Here is a 21695-nt window from a genome sequence, read left to right on the forward strand (position 1 = left end):
TTTACTCGAAATAATGCAGCCAGCGCTCTGCGTATGTGTGCGTCGCGCCGAAAAAAAGCAGCAAATAAATGAGCAAATACTTCTAAGAGCTATGCAAGCAAAGGTCCCCCCTTGGTACCCTTTTATTCTGCAGCTTTGGACAATTCTTCTAGGATATATATACTGCAGTCGGCTGGCACGGTTTGCATCTTAATGCGGTTTTAGACGCCGCCCAAGCATATTAAATCAACTTGTACGACTGAGAAATGGATATACCCACTTTGAAAGCAGCTACCATTGGTGCTAATCACGGGAGCTGGAAGGAGGGTTTAAAGAGCAAGACCGGGCCCTGGGCAAGTCAGAAGCCTCTGAATTGCCCGTCCCCTCATCCATTGAGTCTTGAAATGGTGTTGATTTGGTAGGTGGCTCGTCGGAAGCAATCTTGGCGGCTTCGGTTCCAACACCTGGACCTTTGGTGACAGATAGTTCCTTTAAATGATTCTTTGAGTAATTTTGCAATTTTTGCTGCGCTTTGTTGGGTACTGCTCCACCAAAAGCCGCCTGACCACCACGGCTATTGGACGAATCGTTTAGACTCCTGAAAATAGTTCAGCAACTCAACACGTGGTATCTACGGGTATCCCAAGATATGACGGACCTCGAAGAGCTTTCCTGATAGACGGTCCAATTACCGTTGACATATGGCATTTGCGAGCCGCGCACGGGTGGTCCCATGTTGCAAATTCGGGATGGGGTGTAGGGGATTGGATTAGTCGCACCATATACTGCAGTATTGTATTCGTGGGCGCGAAGTTGGCGGTTGGTGCTTGTCTTTTCTTTGAGCTGCTTCTGATCAGCAGTATCGGCGTAACGGATCTGCAAGTGGTCTCCCTCATCGCCGATGGATTGTCCGTTGTATCTAGAAATTACCTCGTCGCAAATTAATCGTGTCTCAAAACTGGATACAATCAGCAAAGAAAGAAGATTGTGAATCACTTCGAGCGCCTACCGTGCAAATCCTACTCCGCGACTAATCCCATTCCCATCACGGAGAACGCGGCTTGATACCACCTTGTATTCGTCAAATACCGCACAAAGTTCCTGAAAGAGACCTAAACTTAGAAAAATGCCGTGCACACTTGTTGCTGCTGAGGAAGCAGGGTTCAAGGAAGAGGGGAGATGAGCATACCGGTTCATTGTAATGGCGAGGAAGGTTCGATACATAGAGATTTGTAGAGTCGGGGTCGCCGAGTGTCTTCAGGCGTGAGTTGAAAGACTCCTGATTCCCGAGCGAAAATTGTGAATATCTGTACTCAACCCTGAATCTTCAGAGACTCACTTGAGCAAAACTGGCCTCATAACCGAGGTGGTAGAAACCACGGATGCAGTTTTCTGCATCAGAAAAATTGAAATAGCGAACAAAACCAAATCTGAAATTCTGTTAGCCTTCAAGCTTTCAGGCCTGTCACAAAAGACCTTTTCTCCACCCTTTGCACCGATTTGACTCAAGGTCGACTATCGCCTTTACGCTATCGATCCGACCAAATCTGGAGGCCCATCCTTCGAGCATTGAATCCGACGTGTCGGGGAGAAGACCTCGGATATAAACGTTCGTGGTACCATTTGGGTTATGCAGGCTCTTCTCCAGCGACTTTGTGGACCCTGGACTAGTCCGCGGCGTTGGAATCGCTCTCGGAATTGCTGGTTCCATCCTTGTCAAAGCATCCAGATCAAGAAGGGTATATGGCCCGTTCGGCATCTTGGTGGCCAGCGGTCTCAATGAACTCTGTGGAAGCTGCGGCGGGGAGGGCGTACTGTACGCGTAATTGCTAATCGGATAGCGGTCTGCCATGGGGATGATGGTCTGGTAGTCTCCATGGCCGCTGGGTTCAAAAAAGGGGGTGCGAGGTGCGTCGTTTTCGTTGGACGATCTGGAGTCACGGCGCGGAGGGAGAAGCCCTGGGAGGTCATTCGGGAGACTCTGGGATGAGACCCATGGATGAGGCAAAGAAGCCGGTGAGATAATTGTCTGAGGGCTGGAGAAATGTTGGTAGCTAGGATGGGCAAGATATTGAGAGCAAGAAGCTCCTTGGGGCAAAGTCTGATGGTAGACGGTCGAGGTTGTTCCCAATGACGCCGAAGGCACTTGATATCCCGTGAACATCACCCGCCCATCCGGCATGATCCAAGCCGCTCCAAGGGACTGAGGTACGCCGACTCCAGCTTGATCGGAAGTGGTGTTGTTCACGCTAGGTGCCGCAATCCGTGTAGGAGCGACATTTGTAACTCCGCGGAGGTTTATGCCAGCAAAGTTTTGAGAGAGCGCATTCAAATTGTGATCTCCGAGAGGACCATGAATATTGGGCGTTGACACGTTTCCATCAGCTGTATTAGGTGAACTGCTAGAGAAACGGCCATGGGAATAATGCTGGCCAAACATTGTACCGTGTTGTCCATTGCTCAGTTCAGCACCAAGGTAATTAGTGGGCATTGAGCTCTCGTATGGTTGCATCTTGGAAATATCCCTTGATTGAAGAGGCGAAACGCGTCTTTTCCTGCAGCGACTCGTTGTGTCTATGAAGAAAGAATTGGCTCATCAGCCGACCGGGAAATAGAGCTTCCAATGAGATGAGTCGGATTGGTCGAATTCAGAGACAGAGCTGTAACTGTCGAGGTACGATGGAGAAAAGGTAAAACTGACCGTCAAGTGTGTATAAATCCCAGCCGTGCACTGTCGAATTTTCCCTTGACTGCTAATTCGAGCTTGTTTACCTATTCTCAATTAGATTATTGCTCCAGTCGCTGAAGTTGAATCGAAATGACAGAACGCCAGGAATTTCCATGGACGAGGGAAGTATTGTTTTTTCTTTTGGATGAACGGACCTTAAAATCTTGATTTACTTGGACGAGAACTCGAATTATGCTCTCAATGGGTTCGAAGCTCAGTTGGAACAAGAGACAGTAAAGAAGCAAAGTCTGCAATAAGTTGCAACGCTCAGCAAATCAGTTGAGGGCGAAAGGAAAGGAGAGCACGATTGCGAAGACGCCCTTGGAGAGAATACAAAGAGAGATCGGGGAGAGGCAATGTGTGCTAACGGCTGCGTATGGGCGAAAGACGGAAGATATATAGAGGGTATTGCAAAGACGAGAGGGTGGCCAATTCGGCAAGATCGAGGATAAACAAGCGTTTCTCGTCTCTAAGATGGAGGGGGAAAGCTCGAATGTTCAACCTATAGAAACGGCTCCTGCGTCTCTCGGTTTTCGCATTGCTATCCTCTTTTCCAGGCAGTGGAGCTCAGGAGCGGAACCAGCTATTCCATAAGAGAACAGCAAGCTTTATGGGATTATTTTTCTTGCGGTCTTGCTTGACCTGTAATAAGGATGCCGGGGAACACGGAAGGAGAGCATGTCCCTTGATAGCCCATGTCAGATCGAACAGAAATAGGAGCTAGCTCGACCATTGGTGTCATATCTCTTGCAAAATCGGCCATGGCGCCGAAAGAGCTTTACGAGAATGATAGCATGCTCAAAGTGCCAATCCAATTCTCCAAGATATTCGTCCCTAGCAGGAACTATCCAACCGCAACCGCTGTGGGGCAGGCGCTAGGGTTTCTCCATCATATTCCCGTCATTATTGCTTGGAAGAAACGAATAAAGCAACCGGCAGAAGGTTAAACAAATCCTGATCCCGGTAATATGATCATTGTGAGAGTCTTTCTGCAGGCCAATTTGCCCATCGTCAATACCAGGTGCCAGCCCACGTTTCGAGAGCGCATCTGCTATCCCCCCTTACACTTGCCTGTCCTTCCTGCCTTTCTCCGCGCAGAGTCATCAATGTGGCTGCGGACCAATGCGGATAGTTGGTTCGACTTCCTGTGGTCAGTCCATCACTTAACCGGACCCAGCGATGCACATCGATCTTAGTCGATGCCACAACGATCCCCAGTAATCACATCCTGGACCGAGCGTTAGTATGACAAGCCTGATAAATCAAAGTAGTGAAGGTATCGTCTGGCCGCAAATGGCCGCCAACAATGGAACAGTAAGTTTCTTGTTGCCAGGCGGGTGTGAGGTGTCACCAGGATTCTGCGCCACGGCGCAAAGCCAAAAGGAAAATCGGGGAATGGGGCGGCGTTCCACAATGGCGGGAAACGAGACCGCTAATTCTGAAATCTCAGACCGCTCGTTGACCTCATAGCGTGGAGAGTCGTTCCAATTCCTCAAATTGCCAGACTAAAAGGTTCTTTTTCTTTTTCACCTGTGGAAGATCTTCGTCGGGATGCGCACAAAAGGAATTAATCTGGACATGAAAACTTCCCTACGAAGTGCCAGACGAGTTTCTACAACAGGGGTCGACCCCTGTTTATTCTCCTTACTGATCGAATCTACTCTTCCAGTATCCTATAGTCAATTGCGCGGGCACCATCAACGGGAGTACGATAAAGCCAATGAATATAGTATAGTCTTTTGCATCTGGGCAGAAATAGGGGAATTTTTCTCTAGAACAGGGCTTTCTATTGCGGGGGCTCAGCGAAGAAGACCCTCATATTGATGAAGGCATCAGTTGTGACGCAACCACAATCGGCATAGCCCAGCTTCTTCCAAGTCATTGGAAGTGAAAGATTTGCTTGGTACAAGGATTGTTTGCAGGAGCGTTCTTGGAGGCGCCCTGCCACTAAGGCCCGCAGATAATGTTCAAGTAGCCGATCAATCTTGAGTTATTTTGGTGTTGAGGAAGCGTAATATGATTTCACATCTACCGTCTCTCTGATGTCTACGGCCCGAAAGAGCCAGACATACAGATTAGATCCGCCAATAATTTGGTTCTAGGACCCTGGCGCCCGTCAAAGACGCCGGGAACCACAGCGCGCTATTAGGAGGGGGCGGTCTGCTGGTAACAGTGCCGCGCAGAACATATGATTTGGGACCTGACCTCTATTGTTCGGCATGTAGACAAAAGGTAGTTACTTGTACGTTAGGTATTCTGTCAAGTGCTGTAGTGTTTTGAGTAGAGGCAGATTAGGTACTTTCCACGGTAGTTAGTCACCGTGCTTGTATCTCTCTATCTACTTTATAAGTCGGACGCCATTCTCTCGCCCGAAAATTCGGCCCTCGGGCCGTGAGCTAAACTCGCGGGGAAGTAACCAAGCGCATCCGTTCAAGGGTTTTTCCCTTCTACCTACCTTACCTATACAGTAAGTTACTACACTATCACACGTCCCCACAAAGTATGTGCTGCTCACACTTTTTCCGCCCCAGGCTGCAAGATCCATTCAGAAGAGGTAGAAAGGAAATTTTAAGCCACTGCGAGTCCCGAAAAATGCTGGTACGTACAAAGCCCAATTAGTGATTCGGTGCTGAGCAAGGCAGATAACTGTCTACACATGAAGGAATGGATGCTCCGCTGTTCGCTCATTTCCTTTTTCATCACGTCAAAAGTGTCATTGCGACAAAGAGGCTGCCAAATGGTACTTGCCCTTCAACAGCAGATGGTGTTACTTTCGAGACCGTTTACTATGCAAGTCTGTGACATTTCTTTACTTTCATATACTTTGTATATTTTTGTTCGGAACCTGTAAACTCGGGGCATCATCGAAATAATTCAATTGTGGAAGGTCTTCTCGTGGAGAGAAATGAGCTTAAGCTATTTGATATGTTACGTATTGTATTCCTGGCACTATAAAACTTTTACCCATCAACCGATACTGCCGTCACTTTCTCAACCGCCCGCTGCATCTCGTGCCATTTGCCATTTTCGATGGTTGAACGGGAAATATGGATTAGTTTCTATTTACACGAGAAAAAAAGTGATAATTTCTATGAGCAAAGGGGGAAAACCGCTATCATTGCCCCCCTAAATTAGTCGCAGTGAATGCATGTCGAATGCAACACTTCACAGAGCGAAGATTAATGGGTAAAAATCTATTTGCAGCCAAACAAATCGGAGAAATGCAAGAAGAATCTGAAAATCCTATCATCTTCCCCTTGTCAGGTGATCAAGCAGATGGCAAGCGCCGGTGGTGAGCCGTCAGACTACAATCCTGGTGCAGAGCTGAAGCCATATTTACAAAAGAAAAAAAAATCATTCAAGGGAAACAGCAGTACATACTCCATCGAAGATCCGCTGCCGGTACGTTCTCCTGTGCCAGCGGACGATCAAGACCATACGTCCTCCTGGTATCGGTTTCGAGCTCGCATGGTCTTTACTATGTCTTCTGCTTGCGCCTCATTGATGTTTCGCTGCTTAGCGATGATCTCGGCGAGAGTAGAATTGACCTCTCGCGCCATGTGAGCGGCATCTCCGCACACGTAGAAATAACCTCTGTCTTGAAGTAATGCGTCGATGAGCTGTGCATGTTCACGCAGCCGGTGCTGGACATAGACTTTTTCCGGTCCATCCCTGGAGAATGCAGTGACAAAAATAAAATTATCGCCAAGCGCCTTCTTGTACTCCTGCGGATCATAAAATTCGTTAACGCACAAGTTCAAGTAGAAAGATAAATCATACGAGTTGCTCACCTCCCATTCGTTTTGATACAGAAAATCTTCTGTCTTTCTCCGGCAGCCAAAGAATAAGACACATTTACCAACATTCTCACCTGCCTTTGCTTGTTCGGCGCGCTCTTGAACAAATGCTCTAAATGGAGCAACTCCTGTCCCTGGCCCAATCATAACAATAGGTTTGGAAGGGTCTGAAGGTAGCTTAAAATTCGAGTGGCGAATATGGACCGGCACATGGATGCCATCGTATTTGTTGCGAGGTCCAGTGATAGCATAGCTCAAACCATGCGGGTCCGGATTTGGATCGCCATGCTGCTTCTGCTTCAGCGCGAGCAAATAGTTCGTCGTAACCCCCTTGAGCATCTCAGGTGAGCCCGAAATCTGAGATGATTCGACGACAGCGGTAATTGATACTTTGTTCTTTTGAACCAACGAGGATGACGAGATAGAATAATAGCGAGGCTGTATTCTGTGAAGACCTTCGATAAAAATCGAAAACGGGATGCCAGTCCATTTTTGCGACTTCTCCACCTTTTCCAAAACCTGTGCAATATTCAGGTATTTCTCGGCGACCCGTTCATGAAAATAATCTTTGTCATTCCCCAACTTTGTCATTTCGGCCTTGGCTGTGTCCGTAGGAGCGAAAGGAGCGATTGACGCCACAAATTGACGCGAGACCGTGCCACAAATTTCGAGGTAATAGGAAGCAGCCGCGTCGTAAGTCGTGGGCGTAGGAAACGGGACCTTCGCGGTCGCATCAAGGCTTTTGACAGCAATAACGGTATGGCTTCGCGAAGTTAAACCCAAGACTTCCAGAAAACGGTTCACTTCCTTGCCAGAGTTGGTTGGCCAGACTGCTAGATGATCGCCAGTCTGATAAGAGAGATTCGAACCGCTGATTTCAATGTCCATGTGCAAGCAATTTCTATCCTTTGCAGTAAACAGTTCCCGGGATTCTGCAATGGGAGCAATGAAAGGATTATGCGCGTTGTACGGGCCTTTAGACAAGCCTTCCAGATGATTTTTGTTTGGTTCGCCCAAATACACATTATCAGCCTCGGCAGTTAAGTCTTCTCTCTCCGTGACTTTGAAAACGGGCTCATAGACAGCCTCACGCTCTTCAAGACCCATTGCTTCGGCCAAGGCCAGCCACATAGGCTCCTTCCACGCCAAGAAGTCTTCTTCCATTGTTCCAGCACCATCGTCTCCTTCACCGGCCGTGCCAATTCTATTGGCACCGAGTTTCTGCAAGGCGAGATCAACGCGACGGACCATAGCATTGTAGTGTTCGTAAGTGTTGTTTCCCAGCCCGAATGTGACATACTTCATGTTATGAAGCGGGGCTTCAGAATCGTCAGGGTCACTGAAAGTGACATCCTCACCCGTGATAAATTCGTAGAATTCAACGGCGTTGTCGGTCGGCTCGCCTTCGCCGTAGGTTGCAAGTACAAACATGGCAATCTTATTGCTGGGGAAAGTATCAAGTGTGTCGTAATCATAATCTTCCAAATCCGCGACCATGGTATTCAAACCAAATCTTGAATGACCCTCCTTTGCCAGCCTTGACGCATAATCTTCGGCAGTTCCAGTCTGCGATGCGTAAAAGATCACGCAGTCCTTTCCTGTCTCCTGCATTTTCTCTATGACATCCCTAGTTGCCCCTTTTATCGGGCCAGTTGCAGATGAACTTGGGCTCACTTGCGACGCCTTGGAAATACCCCAGTAAGTCCCTTTGGTAAAATAGGCGACAGTGCCGGCCAAGAGCACAGCCAGCACTGCAAGATCGAGGACGTCCAGTTGAGCCATGATCGCCTGCGGCAGAGGATTTTGTTAGCGGGAGAAAAGCATGTTCGGCAGAGGGTTGGACTTGCGTATTGGAGACAATTCACCCCACTTGATGGCTGCAGTGTGAGTAAAGGCCAATAAATGACGCCTTATCGATCGCTTTCTGATTTCAACGCGAGGGGGATTTCAAGACGAAGATTCCACGTTACGCGAAGACAACGGGAGAGTCGGCGGGCTCCGGATATTATAAACTCCGAAAAGCGTTTAACTACCCGCGAGGTGAGCGAGAAAGCCTCCGAGAGCTTAATTTGACTCCGATAAAAGGAGCGAGCTCAATCTCTAGTTATCTAGCGAACGATGACCGGAGTGAACGGAGTACCTCAGTACACAAAAATTGAATGCTTGTGAATTCACTTGTAACAGGTTAGGTAGGTACCTTAGGTAGTCATTTCAAATATTGGAATGAAAAAGGACGAGGTTGTGATGATATGCGACAAAAATTATATATACTACTCCACCAGAGCAGTGGTCTGAGGCTGAAGGCGGGAGCACCAGCTGATGCGGAATCGGAGAATCGGGTCCGCTTCGTTGGGTTACCGGGCTCTGGATCGGTTGACTGAATTTGTACATAATAATGGTCCGTCATCTCTTAACATCGTGTAACTATTTATCATCTTCGGACTGGTCGTCTTGTCAAACTTGCAGCCTTTGGGCTCGGCAAAGACAAATTTCCCGTAGAAACCTAGGTACGCCCGGTGTGGTGTAAATCTTGGATGTATGCGAACCAAGGAAAATAATTCTATTAGCCCGGGTTCAATTGAAACGCTTCTCGGGACAATTTAAATGATCACAATTTGCTGACCTATAAGAGTTAAATTTGATAAATCTTTTGTTTCAATTCCTTAATTGAGGAGTACTTAATAAGCAAATATATGCCACAAATCTACAAAAAAAAATTTCACTCCAAAGTCATACCTCGACGGAATATGGACCGCCATCAGGATATTCTGGTGTTGTGCTCGGCATCACAGCTCCTCTTGGAATATGTGTTAGTCGTGCAGTTCAGTCAGGCAGTACATCCTGCGTGAACCGTATCAGGAACAGTACCTGGCTAACCCACCAGCTCGGCCTACTTTCAGGGTACCTTGGCTGACCCACCACCGGCGAAGATCAGGGGCTCTCCGCCATGATTAATGGGACACTCGCGGAATAAGCCGTAGGCTCGCAACTTTACAACCTCTCGTTCATGTGCTTATGCTTTAACTGTTGGTTCATTATCGATGACTGTGGGATCAATAACTAAAGTACCAAGGATGTTTGGATGCATATGTTTATGCTGTGAAATTGGATGAATTTCAAATGTTGACAACGCAATGGGTATGTAGTTTCTCTTCCTTACGTTTCTTAAGCTTTATGCCTTTAGCAGGACCGGAAAGTGCCTGGTGTCGACACTGAGCTGCGCTGACATTCGCAGCCGGGCCAGATCCATCTCCGACGCACCCTCATGTTCTTGTCAACAATGTTTTTCAGACAAATGCTACCGAGCCAACGTTGCAGAGGCTTGAAGGGCTTGCTCATGACCAGTGCTCGCCTTCAGTTTATGCAACCCCCACACACTCCCGAGAGCCGTCGCAAACCAGAGGTCGACTGCCCGGCGTAGCGAATTCGGGCATTTCAAGTGTACAGTCTCATCATGCGTCTCCTTCTCGCGGGATCTCTGCTACTTCGCCCACCTCTCAGTCTGGCGGAATACTTGAAGATGCAATTGAACGACGCCCTTCGCAACCGTACAGTCACCATCGCCAAGCTTCGATAGTTCATGGCGTCCATCATTCTCGGAATCCAAGCCATGCCAAGGCTTCGTCGGCCGGCTCTTCAGGCCTATCAACTTTGGCTACTCCAATGGGCAATGGAAGCGTCTCATCTGCCGCTCTCCAGGATCTCTCCTCCAATATACTTCAGAGTGATGATTATTCCTTCGGCCGAGTCCCTCCCAGTGCGAACGTGGGCTCCTCCAGCCGCAGTAATGCGATTACTGCTTCCAATATTGCCGACATTGTTGTGGCTGAACCAGGCCAGAAGAGACTTGAACGGATGCAGAGTGGGAGGTCAAGGCGCGAGGATGGTCGCAATCAGTCTCATTCACGGCATCATCACCCTCAGGAGCTCAAAACTGTTGGGGAATACGCTTTGCATCATCTTTTCAACTCTGTTCGTGCAAATTTTCAGTACGAAGCTAAAGAATACGAGCTGACAAATCTGGTTAGTTTGTTGGGCAAGCAGACCAAAAGATCAATATGTGTATCGGCCATTCGTCTACCTATGAACCACATGTGGAGCAAATATGCGGCCCTGGAATTGACACTGGTTTCGATCAACTAATTGCCGCATTGGGCCACATTGCTCGCCAAAAGCCAAAGCCTCTCATTGACACTTTGATGTTCTGGAGGAAAGCGAAAAGCGAAGCTGCAAATGCTGCGAGAATTGAGTTTAGTCAAGTAAGTTTCCCATTTTGCTTAATATCATGTAAGCCTGATTTCGTCACCGTAGAAGGAGCCTCCATTGTTCAACCAATATCATCGGAGGGCGGAATATAACAGTCCCTGTACTTGCCAATCAAACGCGGTCCCCGTGCGTTCTAACAGAATCCCAGGTGGCGTCCGCCTCCCGTCATGAGGCAGTTATTCAAGCTGAGCGTCGCTCAACAATATCTATCTATCTGCTGTGCCGCGTCTTAATAGAGATCATTGGTCAAAGTAGTCTAGCCAGTGTGACCCCTGAAATGGCGGACAGGCTGGAAGACATTATATTCAGTCAGCTCAAGGCTGCAGACCCTGACCAGTTGATTGCTTCCCCGCTGAAGCTTGCGAATTGGTCGATTTTTGCTCAGCTTCTTGGCGTGATGAGCAGTATCAATTTCGAAAGTGTCTCGGATCGATTCTTTTCCGATCTCGAAAAATCCCAGAGAGAATGTGGAAGCAAGGGATTTGCTAATAAGGATGTCGAAGCGCGAATGGAGTTGGTCATCATGGGAATGAAGCACCTTCATGTCAACACCTATCCTGAAGAAGCCTGGGATCGGTCCTGTGACTTTATGCAAAGCCTTGGTCGACTTTTTATAGGCTCCCACGGACAACGGATAAAGCATGCTTACTGCCAGGTCTTTGAGGCGATATTGTTACCTGTTGCAGCTAAAGCCAGTGCTGAACTCAGTGTCCCAAAATGGCGAGAATTCGTGGAAATGATTACCCCGCGGGTATCGCAAATGGCTACAAAGCCAAGACATTGGGCGGATGTATTTCCGCTACAGACCATCCTGCTTTGTGTCTCCCCCGTTGAAGTATTTGCTGGCCATTGGCTGCAGCTTATCAGTCCACTGCAGCCAAAGCTGAAGGATAGAGGCACTAGGGGGTTGGCTCTTCAAGCCATTTGCCGGCTTACGTGGACCTACCTCTACCGCTGCTCGGATACTTCAAATGTCACCATGCGAAAATTGGACGAAGTTCTTCGAGTGGTGTTTCCGGCTGGCAAAAAGTCCTACTTGTCCACCGAACCCATCATTGCTGAGCCCCTCATTCAACTGATTCGTTTCATCGGATTCAAACACCAGGACCTGTGCTTCCGGACCATCATCTTTCCTCTTATAAATTCGGAGCATTTCTCGTCTGGGAAAGAATTGCGAGTAGACCAGCTTGAGCCGGAAAAGATGGTCATCGGCATAAAATCTTTCCTGGCTATTATGTCGGACCTCGAAAAGGGCCAACAAGGAAGACCGCCTTTCCCTCAATTCGTTGAGTTTTCAAATATTGAAGTCACGGGGCCCTCTTCGTCTCGAGCTGCTTCGACTCGCGTTCTCGGATCGGCGCCGTCGGTCTCATCGATTAAAGAGGACCGTCTTTCGCGACCTGTCATCACTTTGGGTTTTGATGACGTGTCGAAGGAGTATTACTCTAGATTCTGCGAGATACTTGGAAAGATCACACTGATATGTGACAATGCATTCGGCGGTCAAGCTGTGCTTGATGAAAAGTTTAGCGCTCAACCTCCGAAAACTCCCATTGCAGAGACTTTTGGCTTTGGGCGTAGAGATGAACACACCACTGCTGCGGAGCAAAAGCAGGGTTTCTACGATCTTTTGCACGTTGCCGTGCAAGCTCTGCCACGTTGTCTTTCAGCTCATATCCCATTTAATTCACTGATCAATCTTCTGTGCACAGGAACGGCTCATGTGCAAAGTAACATTGCCGTTTCTTCTACCCAGTCACTGAAATCAATCGCTCGTCAATCGCATGCGCAGCAGGTGACTATTGGGTTTGCACGGTTCATTTTCAACTTTGATGATCGCTACTCGACTATGTCGGATGGAGGTATGCTAGGCCCTGGGCATATTGAAAACACACTTAGATTGTACGTCGAGCTGCTTCAGGTATGGATCGAAGAAGTCAAACAGAAGTCTATTGTGGTTTCACTTGACTCCGGCGAAGATGCATCTGCCGGTAGCCGGGGGGTTCAACTTGACCTCTCCGGCGTGTGGGCTCATGTTGATGAAGTTGAATCGCATGGTCTCTTTTTTCTATGTTCCCAGTCTCGCAGAGTTCGGTCTTTTGCGGTTACGGTCTTGCGTTTGGTAACGGAATTTGATCTCGCCCTCGGAAAGCCAAATAATCAAAGGATTATTAGCGTCATGGAGGGCGATGTGCAGGGAGTACTGGATTGCAACGACGAGCGCCTCTCAATTGCCGAAAGAAGCAGACTTCAACGGACACGGCAAAAAGGTGGTCCGCCGGACACTCCTGTCGCTTTTTGCAGTAGTGAGATTTCATATGATACGACCTTGTGGTTCAAAATGTTTCCGAGCCTGATCCGCGCCTGCTTTGAAACTTGTCCTTTTGCTGTTACACTCAGTCGGGAGATTATATGCGCAAGGCTACTTCAAATGCAGAAACACATCATGACGATTGCAGAACTCCCTTCACGAGGTCCGCAAGCGGGCGGAATCGAGTTTGGCCCGCCCAACAAGTCGAGTCGTCTCACTGCAACCCCGCCTGAAGTAATAATCGAACAGTGGAAGTTGTATCTCATAATGGCTTGCACAACTCTAACAAAGGCTGAGGGCCAAGAACAAGTTTCCGTGCAGACTCCTCTGCAGCATGCTCGCAAATCATCAAAAAGCATTCAGCAAAGCGTGGAGAAGATTACCTCTGCGAGGTCCCTATTCCGATATGTGACCCCATTGCTGGGCGTCAATTCAGGCTCAATACGAGAAGCTGTTGTCGCGGCTCTTGGCTCAATTAACATTAATCTTTATAAAACACTCTTGGAGTCCCTACGATCTGCAGTCTCACGATGTAATGAGGAGGCAAAGCTCCGTATCGGGACTCATCAGCGTACCGGAAGCTTTTCCAGGCGGAATCGAACAACCGACCTACTTCGCACTGAGGTAACCCATGTTTATAAGCTTACATCGCACTTTCTGCGTCACGAGGAAATTTGGAAAGACGACTGGATTCTTAACAACCTTGTGACCTACACAAAGGATCTTAGGATATTTTTAAGTGATTCGGAAGTGCAGAATGACTGGGAGTTTCAGACATTGAGAAGGCATTACTGCGGCCTAATGGAGGAGCTTTTTGAGGGGATTAATCGACTGCAAGATCCGTCTAGATGGATGCCTTTCGAATCAAGGAAATCCGCATTTGCGCTCATGGAGGAGTGGTGTGGCTATTCGCCGAACGTTCATCAAATCCGACAACGGGAAACTAGCATAAGACAGCCGGTCTTCACTCACCAGAAAGACGTCGGAGAAAAGGGCCCCGGGACAGCCGCGATGGAGATTGAGAAAAAAAATCTCAAAATAGCGGCTCTGAGTGCCATGGCTTCTCTTTGTGTACGTTCGTTTCTCCTCATTACGAAAACTTTTTAACTTATATCGGACAGGGTGGGCCACTAAGTATAACCACCGAGAGTGGTGCTAATCTGCAGTTCGATGTCCGTCGCATGCTCATGTGGATCGATGCCATATTCAGCACCGTGAGCGATAACATGCATAAAATTGGCCGCCGCGCTCTCACAAATTCGATTGTGTACAATAAAGAGCACCCGTATCTCCTCGAACGCTCCATAAGGATGTGCTATCTAGCAGAGACTCCAAAGGCTCTAGCAAGCTACTTTGAAGTGGTGGCTCAGGTTCTGACTGAACATGGCGACTATCCAATCCCATTTTGGAAGATATTAGGTGCTTGTCTCTACACTCTAGGGAACGAGAGATCCGAAATCCGAATGAAATCTGCGCGACTTCTTCGAGTGTTGGAGGAACGCGAAGAAAAAAGTTCGAAAATACAGGATCTGGATATCAGCATATCTGACAAGACTACTGCGGTCTACAAGTTGGCTCAATTCGAAATCTCTAAAAGGCTCTCAAAACAACACTTTGAGCTTGCTTTTCTCGTATTTTCTGAGTTCACCCTCCACTTTAAGAGCCTCCACCCCGACCACCAGAGGAACATGGTTGCGGCTATATTACCTTGGATCCAGACAATCGAACTGCAGCTAGATCCGAATGGTGGTCCAACCGCCAACTCTTACATGTTCCTGGCTAATCTTTTTGAAATAACTATACGATCCGGCAGCGCCTTACACAATGAAGTTCAGGCGCTTTGGCAAGCCCTGGCTACGGGGCCTTACGCGGGGAATGTACAAGTTGCTCTAGATTTCATCATATCTCTCTGCTTGGATCGAAGAGAGCAAAGCTTCGTCGACTATGCGAAGCAAATCGTGGTTTTCCTCTCTAGTACCCCAGCTGGACTAAAGGTAGTGGAGTTTCTCTTGATGCAGATTACACCGAAAGCCATGGTTATAGAAAAGCGTGAACCTCCTCCTCCTCCCGAGGCACAAAGTCTGCCCTATCTGGCTGATCTGTCTCTCGCATTGCCAATTGGAAACAAACAGGTAGGTAGGCTTGGCACCGATGCTAATGCGATTGCTAACAATGTTCAGTCTGGATTCTCTCTAGGGCAATTGGCGCTGATTCTTTTGGTGGATTTGATGGTGTCTCCGGTACAATTAGCCCCAGACGATGTTCCTTTGCTTATCCAGGTTGTTTTGGTCCTTTGGGATCATTATACTCCACTAGTGGAGGAGCAAGCCCGGGAAATGATGATCCATCTCATCCACGAACTTGTAATTTCGAAGATTGAAAGCGGCAGCACCAATCCAGATAAAGTCTATATTGAAGAGTTTGTCGAATCTGTGCGGCGCCATGAAGAGAAGGTTGATTGGCATTATGAAGATAGCAACAGCAAGGGCGACGGCCGGGATGAGAGTCTCCGAGTTCCAAAAGCAATGAATTACGTCACGAATACACTGGTCGAAATATTCAGTATTGCCTACCCCGGATTTCGAGAACATTGGGCCAAAACCAGTCTAGGTTGGGCCACTTCATGCCCTGTCCGACACCTTGCTTGTCGGTCGTTCCAAATCTTCAGATGCATACTCACCCGGGCGGATCAAACCATGCTCGCTGATATGCTGGCACGTTTGTCCAACACCATATCTGATGACGAGACAGACATACAAACCTTCTCTATGGAGATTTTGACAACTCTCAAAATAATTATCGGCTCGTTAACACCCGCAGAATTCTTGCAATATTCTCAATTATTTTGGACTACCTGTGCTTGCCTCAACACCATACATGAGTGCGAATTCATGGAGAGTCTTTCAATGTTAGAACAGCTTTTGGAAAAAGTCGACTTGAGCAATGCAAAAGACGAACAGCTACTTGTTGACGCTTATCCCCAAACCTGGGAAGGCGGCTTCGACGGTATACAGCCACTCATCTATAAAGGTCTTAAATCTTCCCTTACCTTGGAGCGCACTCTTCTCGTCTTGCAAAAGCTTGCCCCAGTTCCGAACAGTAGGTTGTTGGGAGATGAGAGCCGTCTGCTCTTCACTGTCTTAGCCAACCTGCCTCGCTTTCTGGAGTCCTTTGAGAACCCTTCTCAAGACTCACCATGCACAGCTTGTGCTGAAACCTTGGCCATGGTTGCAATCGGCCAGGGCTGCGGCCACCTCGCGAGAACGTTGTCTGGTTTTGCCAACTCACGGTATCGTTCAAGCAAAGATTTTCTTTCACAGGCTGTATCAGCTATTAGGTCCATTTATTTTCCAACGTACGATTTCAAGATTCTCGTTTTCCTAATGGGCCTCCTCACAAATGACCTTCCATGGTTTAAGATTAGGACCATGCAGTTACTGTGTGTCATTATACCTGATATTGACATGCGAAAATCAGAAATTGCAAGCCATGGTCCTGACTTAATATCACCATTACTAAGGCTCCTACAGACAGACTTCTGCCAACAAGCCTTGGAAGTCTTGGACCATATAATGACAATGTCTGGTACACCTATGGACAGGCATCATTTGCGGATGAGCATGGCAGGATCCCATTCAAGAGCAATAAAAAAGGAATACGAGCGAACACAAAGCCTATTTGGCATTCCTGAGGAAAGTGGCTGGTCAATCCCAATGCCTGCAATTCATTCCCTCACGACAAGGAGAAACGTACATGCAGTATTCTATACGTGCGGTAATGCCGAGTCCATGGAGACTGATATTCCAGTCACTCCAGACGTGGAGTTTCATACGGATGACTTTCAGTATGGCCTGTACTATCCTGAGCGCACCGCAACTATGGCGTCTGAGGATGGTCGTGGCGAGGGCAATATGGGCGAGCTAGTCATGAAACTCGACAGTCTTGATGACTTCTTTGAGAACAACCTTGCAGGCGGTGATGCTGCTAGTGGAGATTTAGATCAGGGTATTCCTGGGTTTTCTCCAGACCTTGGTGATTTCAGGGCCAACATTTACGATCAGCAAACACTTCCGATCCTTCATAAATCACTTGCACGAACCGCTAGTGTCACATCATTTCAAACTGGCTTTGCCGACGCAAGGATACCACTAGGAAGGGATCCAGGAGTTATGACACCTGCCGCTTTCAATCCCAAGTCGCATATTGGCAACACGCGTCCACCAATGCATTCGCGGTCGGTAACTTCTCCAGCCGCTAATGGTTTTCAAGCATCAGGCGGCGTGTCAGAATACCATTCCGGGGGAGATACCGACGAAGTTTTTTCTGATGACGATCTGTCTGTGATTAGCGCGCATCAACAAGAAGCCTCTTCTTTTCTAGATGGTATGATTCGTCCTCTGGCTCAAGGGACTCGATCCCGGATGCGAAGATTTACATCCGGAAGTGGAAAGGACAAGGAGAAGCAGAGGGATGCACTTCGGAGTGAGCGTAAATCTCAGTTTGCAGCTTCGCCAGAGGTACCAAGAGTTCCTAGCGCATATTTGCAAGGCCCGAACTCTGGATATTTTACGCAGGACCCGGCGCAAGAGTCGTGAATTGTATTACTGTTTGTTGGAAAACTTTTCTTTTTCGTTTTTTTCTTGTTGGAATTTGGCGTGATACCATAGAATTTTGGCATTTGAACAGATGTTACGACTTACAGGCGTCAATTCCTCCAACTCATCAAATCGGAAGGGTGTCGCCGTCTGCTATATTAAGGGGTGAATAGCACCTTCAAACTGCGTGATAGAGTTAATGATGCCTCAACGATCTCTTACTCGGGCTGGTTGCCCAAAGCCATAAATTTTCCACCTCAAAAAATCAATTCTCCTGTCGAACGAGACGAAAGTGTGAGTCGCAAAAATTAGCGGAGATTTCTGTCTGAATATCTCGTTCATCAACTTGAAGTTTGCTCGCGTTGCCTACTGAGGAATTCTCTAGCTACCTAAGTCCACCTTTTGAAGATTTGCCGGGCACGTCGCCAGTTGCCCAGAGTGTCATTGTAGCGTCAAAGGGCTTAGAAACGGCGGGGCGGCGCGGCCCCATATTTTCAAATCCCAGCCTCGGCTATTCTCTAGTTACTTGCATACCGGAGTATTTAGTGCGACTGGTGCTTCCGCCAGTGCCCCGCTGCCCTCGACTCCACGCATTTGTGTTCAGCAACTTGCTGAGATGATATGGGCTATATAATGAATTGAAATACAAAATCTGTACGATTACAATCTGGTTCGCAAGCATGTCACCCCGTGATCCGTCTGCCCCGACTTCTGTACCCCCGGATCTAGACATCTTGGGAAGCCATGTCACCATCCATCCCGGTGTTCAACCTCCAGCCTCATCTAATGAGTCCTCTGAGCGAAACCTCGTGGGCAACATGGCTCGCTTCAGGGAATCACCTTTCGATTTCCTTAGGGAAGTCAGTTTGCATGTGTCTGGAATCGGCTGGCGGGCTTACGATGACGTGGTTGGCCAACCCATATTTTATCCCGGATTTACCGATAATATGAAGGGAATGGTGTTATCCAATGCCATACTCCAGAAGAAAACTCAGGAATTGGCGGAGGCAAGGCTTAAGGCGGAGGAGAGAGCTGGTCTTCTCGCCCCAACAGATACCGGATATAGCGAGAGACGAGCACGACGAAGAGCTATACTGGAGACCAGTCTGCAGGAAGTAACCGAAAAGATGGCAGATGATATGATCTGCAGGTTCGAGAGCAAAGCATTTATTCGAACGGCTTTTTACGTGTGTACTCAACTGCTCACAAAAGCCTATCATCAAGGTGCTGACATGCTGGATTGGCCGTCTATCGCCAGTTGGCTAACCTTTTATTTTAAGGCATTCATGTATCAAGTGAGGAAGTTCTTCGCCTTCGCTCTGTGGCAGAGCGAGCGGCAGAAAAGAAACAATCAATTATCTTTCTTCCTTGTCATAAGTCTCACGTGGATTACGTTTCCCTTCAGTTGATATGTTACCGTCTCGGTCTCGCATTACCTGTTGTGGTTGCTGGGGATAATCTTAACTTCCCTTTCGTGGGTCAGTTTCTGCAGCATGCTGGTATGTATTTCCTAATTACTAGCTTTTTAAGTTATTGCTTTGCTCACTTGTTAGGTGCGATGTGGATTCGAAGAAGCTTTGGCGAAGATGTGTTATACTCGACGCTCGTACAGTCTTACATTGACACCATATTGCGAAATGGTTATAATTTTGAGTGCTTTATAGGTTTGTTCTTCCTTGAACATCAATGCTTTTTTCATTTCTCTCACAGCAAGCAGAGGGTGGTCGTTCTAGGATTGGAAAGCTCTTGGGCCCAAAATTCGGCATTCTTAGCTTCATCCTTGATAGCGTACTCTCAGGCAGAACGGAGGACGCAATAATGTGCCCAGTCAGTACACAATATGACAAAGTAATTGAAACTGAGTAAGCCTTTGAGATATTATGGATATGAACCGTTGTTAATTGCCTTTTAGATCCTACATCAGTGAGCTATTGGGACAGCCCAAACCAAAGGAAAACCTCCAGGATTTTCTTTCTGCTTCATCTGTGCTTTCCCTTCAGCTTGGAAGAGTCGATGTTCGGTTTCACGAGCCGTGGAGCCTCCGGGATTTCATTATACAGCAGCGAGCCCGCTTCAGCAAAGTTCAGCCTCCTGTCACTGACAAATCTGTCACGGAACGAACGAGGCTACTTAGGACACTTGGTTATAAGATATTGAGCGATATCAATTCCGTATCGGTAATTATGCCCACAGCGCTTATCGGCACCGTACTTTTGACACTCAGAGGGCGTGGAGTCGGAAAAGCAGAGTTGGACCGAAGAGTCAATTGGCTTACCGAGCGTGTTAGGGCACGTGGTGGTAGAGTTGCCCATTTTTCCGGAGCCCCAACAAGCACTATTGTAGATCGTGGGCTGGAGGTTCTAGGACCCAGTTTGGTGGGAAAAATCGAAGGGCTCGCTGAAGATACATATTACGCTGTTGATAGGTACGTTTCAATACTGTCAATTGGAAGACTGGTTGCTAAGGGTAAAATACAGATTCCAATTGTCATTCTATCGCAACATGACAATTCATTTGTTTGTGTCTGAAGCTTTGGTTTCTGCAGCAATGTATACTCGAGTCAAGCAAGGTGGTGGGCCCGACAATCAGAGGATCTCTTACGCCATGCTTGTAGATCAAGTATCTTTCCTGTCACAAGTACGTCCACAACACCTGCTAAAAACCCGCGCTGACTTGCGCAGCTCTTTCGTGGCGAATTCATATTTCCAACCGAAGGATTGATGATCAACCTAGACAAGACTTTGCATGCGCTGGAGAGGGACCATGTAATCAGAATCAATCGCCGCGAAGATGGGCCAGTTGGGCCTAATGTTATATCTTCTGTGGAAATTAGTCATCATGAAAGGTTGTGTGGCAGAGAGAATTTTGACTTCTATTGCTTCCTGATATGGCCGTTCATCGAGGCAAGCTGGCTTGGCGCAGTTTCATTGATGGGTCTCAGTCCCCCGATTGGGCAGAATAACGAGGTTTGGCTTGATCTCAAACGCGTGCAAGAGCATGCGCAGCTTGTACGTTGTGTCTCCTTCCTGATGAAAAAGGTTCATTATTAAACTATGCTGTTAGCTTGGCAAAACCTTGTATCATCAAGGCGACCTCTCATACTTCGAAGCAGTCAATAGGGAGACTTTGAAGAATGCCTATAATTTTTTTGAGGAAGAAGGAATTATTATTGTCTCCAAAACAAAGTCATCGCGGCCTTCCCAGACGATGAGGCTTGCACCTCAATGGTGCCCTCCTCGAGATGGTGCCACTGGACATATTCTCCCGCAAGGCAGGCTGTGGGACTTTACAGAAATGATAGCCAAATCCCGAAGAGAGGGGAAAAACAGACGAGATGGAGCCACCGTCTCTACACGTGTGCTCACTCTTTCAGACAAGGTCGGCCAAGAGCTATTTGTAGCAGCCACGGTCCCACGGTCCCAGCCACCTGAGGGTGACTATCAAAGGAGGAGGGCAAGAAGAAAAGCCATTCAAACAAGACCTCGGCTATAGTCACCTGCAGCATTCTTTGTACTCTGATGATCCAATTTGAGATTATCGTCCTTGAAAAGTACCTCTGTCTGAGGGGTTATTTGTATTGGGCCTTTCCGATGCTCTTCCCCCCCTTCCCCCTAATGTTTATATCTCTTTCTTAATCACTATTGTCGTACATTTCTCACTCGGGAATTGCCACATTGAAGCTTATAAATAATGACCGTCTTATCGTCGTCTCTTGAACCGGCCATTTAGACCAGTTTAGATGACTTTAAATGACTGAATCGTGGCCATACAGTGAAAGTATGCCTTTTCGGAAAAATTCTTAAGCAACCATGTATTTCTTCGAGAAACTGTTATCATATTTATTCAAGCCGATGACCCATATAATCAATCGTAACTCCATTGTGCTTTCAAAATGGAGTGCGGGAGAGCCAAGAACAATCCAGTGTCGGCTATCCCATCATTTAATCGCACTCAGTAATTTTTTAACATTGACTGCTACGGTCGGTACAGAGCTACTACGTAGGCCGCCCTTCCCATGC

The 21695-nt window shown here is 47.6% G+C and overlaps 4 protein-coding genes across 4 annotated transcripts; 2 read left to right on the forward strand and 2 right to left on the reverse strand.

Moving 5' to 3' along the window:
- Window positions 1-282: 282 nt before the first annotated feature.
- L228DRAFT_267155 (hypothetical protein) lies at window positions 283-2491 on the reverse strand (the record flags this gene model as incomplete). The annotated part of the gene is made up of 6 exons (XM_018334957.1): window positions 283-577; window positions 638-937; window positions 989-1080; window positions 1169-1258; window positions 1319-1409; window positions 1467-2491. 6 exons carry the CDS (start codon window positions 2489-2491, stop codon window positions 283-285), a joined length of 1893 nt encoding a protein of 630 aa, XP_018188693.1.
- A 3495-nt stretch (window positions 2492-5986) lies between these two features.
- Window positions 5987-8527, reverse strand: L228DRAFT_105058 (hypothetical protein). Its single transcript, XM_018328893.1, has 3 exons — window positions 8352-8527; window positions 6499-8292; window positions 5987-6432 (listed from the first exon to the last, which is right to left on the reverse strand). The coding sequence occupies exons 2-3, from the start codon at window positions 8284-8286 to the stop codon at window positions 6136-6138; spliced, it is 2085 nt and encodes a 694-aa protein (XP_018188694.1). The 5' UTR covers window positions 8287-8292; window positions 8352-8527; the 3' UTR covers window positions 5987-6135.
- Window positions 8528-9529: 1002 nt separating this feature from the next.
- Window positions 9530-17912, forward strand: L228DRAFT_228990 (hypothetical protein). The gene is made up of 6 exons (XM_018330490.1): window positions 9530-9642; window positions 9740-10476; window positions 10533-10763; window positions 10919-14152; window positions 14203-15213; window positions 15262-17912. Exons 1-6 carry the CDS (start codon window positions 9639-9641, stop codon window positions 17674-17676), a joined length of 7632 nt encoding a protein of 2543 aa, XP_018188695.1. The 5' UTR covers window positions 9530-9638; the 3' UTR covers window positions 17677-17912.
- A 491-nt stretch (window positions 17913-18403) lies between these two features.
- Window positions 18404-21439, forward strand: L228DRAFT_245870 (acyltransferase). The gene is made up of 8 exons (XM_018332264.1): window positions 18404-18900; window positions 18957-19175; window positions 19230-19340; window positions 19394-19538; window positions 19589-20101; window positions 20154-20313; window positions 20358-20684; window positions 20740-21439. Exons 1-8 carry the CDS (start codon window positions 18495-18497, stop codon window positions 21166-21168), a joined length of 2310 nt encoding a protein of 769 aa, XP_018188696.1. The 5' UTR covers window positions 18404-18494; the 3' UTR covers window positions 21169-21439.
- Window positions 21440-21695: the final 256 nt, after the last annotated feature.

The sequence above is a fragment of the Xylona heveae genome (genome assembly GCF_001619985.1).
Source record: "Xylona heveae TC161 unplaced genomic scaffold L228scaffold_4, whole genome shotgun sequence".
Classification (NCBI taxonomy): domain Eukaryota; kingdom Fungi; phylum Ascomycota; class Xylonomycetes; order Xylonales; family Xylonaceae; genus Xylona; species Xylona heveae.

Bases quoted from the DNA above. Each gene is read 5' to 3' on its own strand.
- L228DRAFT_105058 (XM_018328893.1), bottom strand. From the start codon at position 8,286: ATGGCTCAACTGGACGTCCTCGATCTTGCAGTGCTGGCTGTGCTCTTG. The intron at 6,433-6,498 runs GTGAGCAACTCG...TATGATCCGCAG, and splicing joins TGTATCAAAACGAATGGGAG to GAGTACAAGAAGGCGCTTGG.
- L228DRAFT_245870 (XM_018332264.1), top strand. From the start codon at position 18,495: ATGGCTCGCTTCAGGGAATCACCTTTCGATTTCCTTAGGGAAGTCAGT. The intron at 19,176-19,229 runs GTATGTATTTCC...CTCACTTGTTAG, and splicing joins TCAGTTTCTGCAGCATGCTG to GTGCGATGTGGATTCGAAGA. The intron at 19,341-19,393 runs GTTTGTTCTTCC...CACAGCAAGCAG, and splicing joins TAATTTTGAGTGCTTTATAG to AGGGTGGTCGTTCTAGGATT.
- L228DRAFT_228990 (XM_018330490.1), top strand. The intron at 14,153-14,202 runs GTACGTTCGTTT...TATATCGGACAG, and splicing joins GTGCCATGGCTTCTCTTTGT to GGTGGGCCACTAAGTATAAC. The intron at 15,214-15,261 runs GTAGGTAGGCTT...AACAATGTTCAG, and splicing joins TGCCAATTGGAAACAAACAG to TCTGGATTCTCTCTAGGGCA.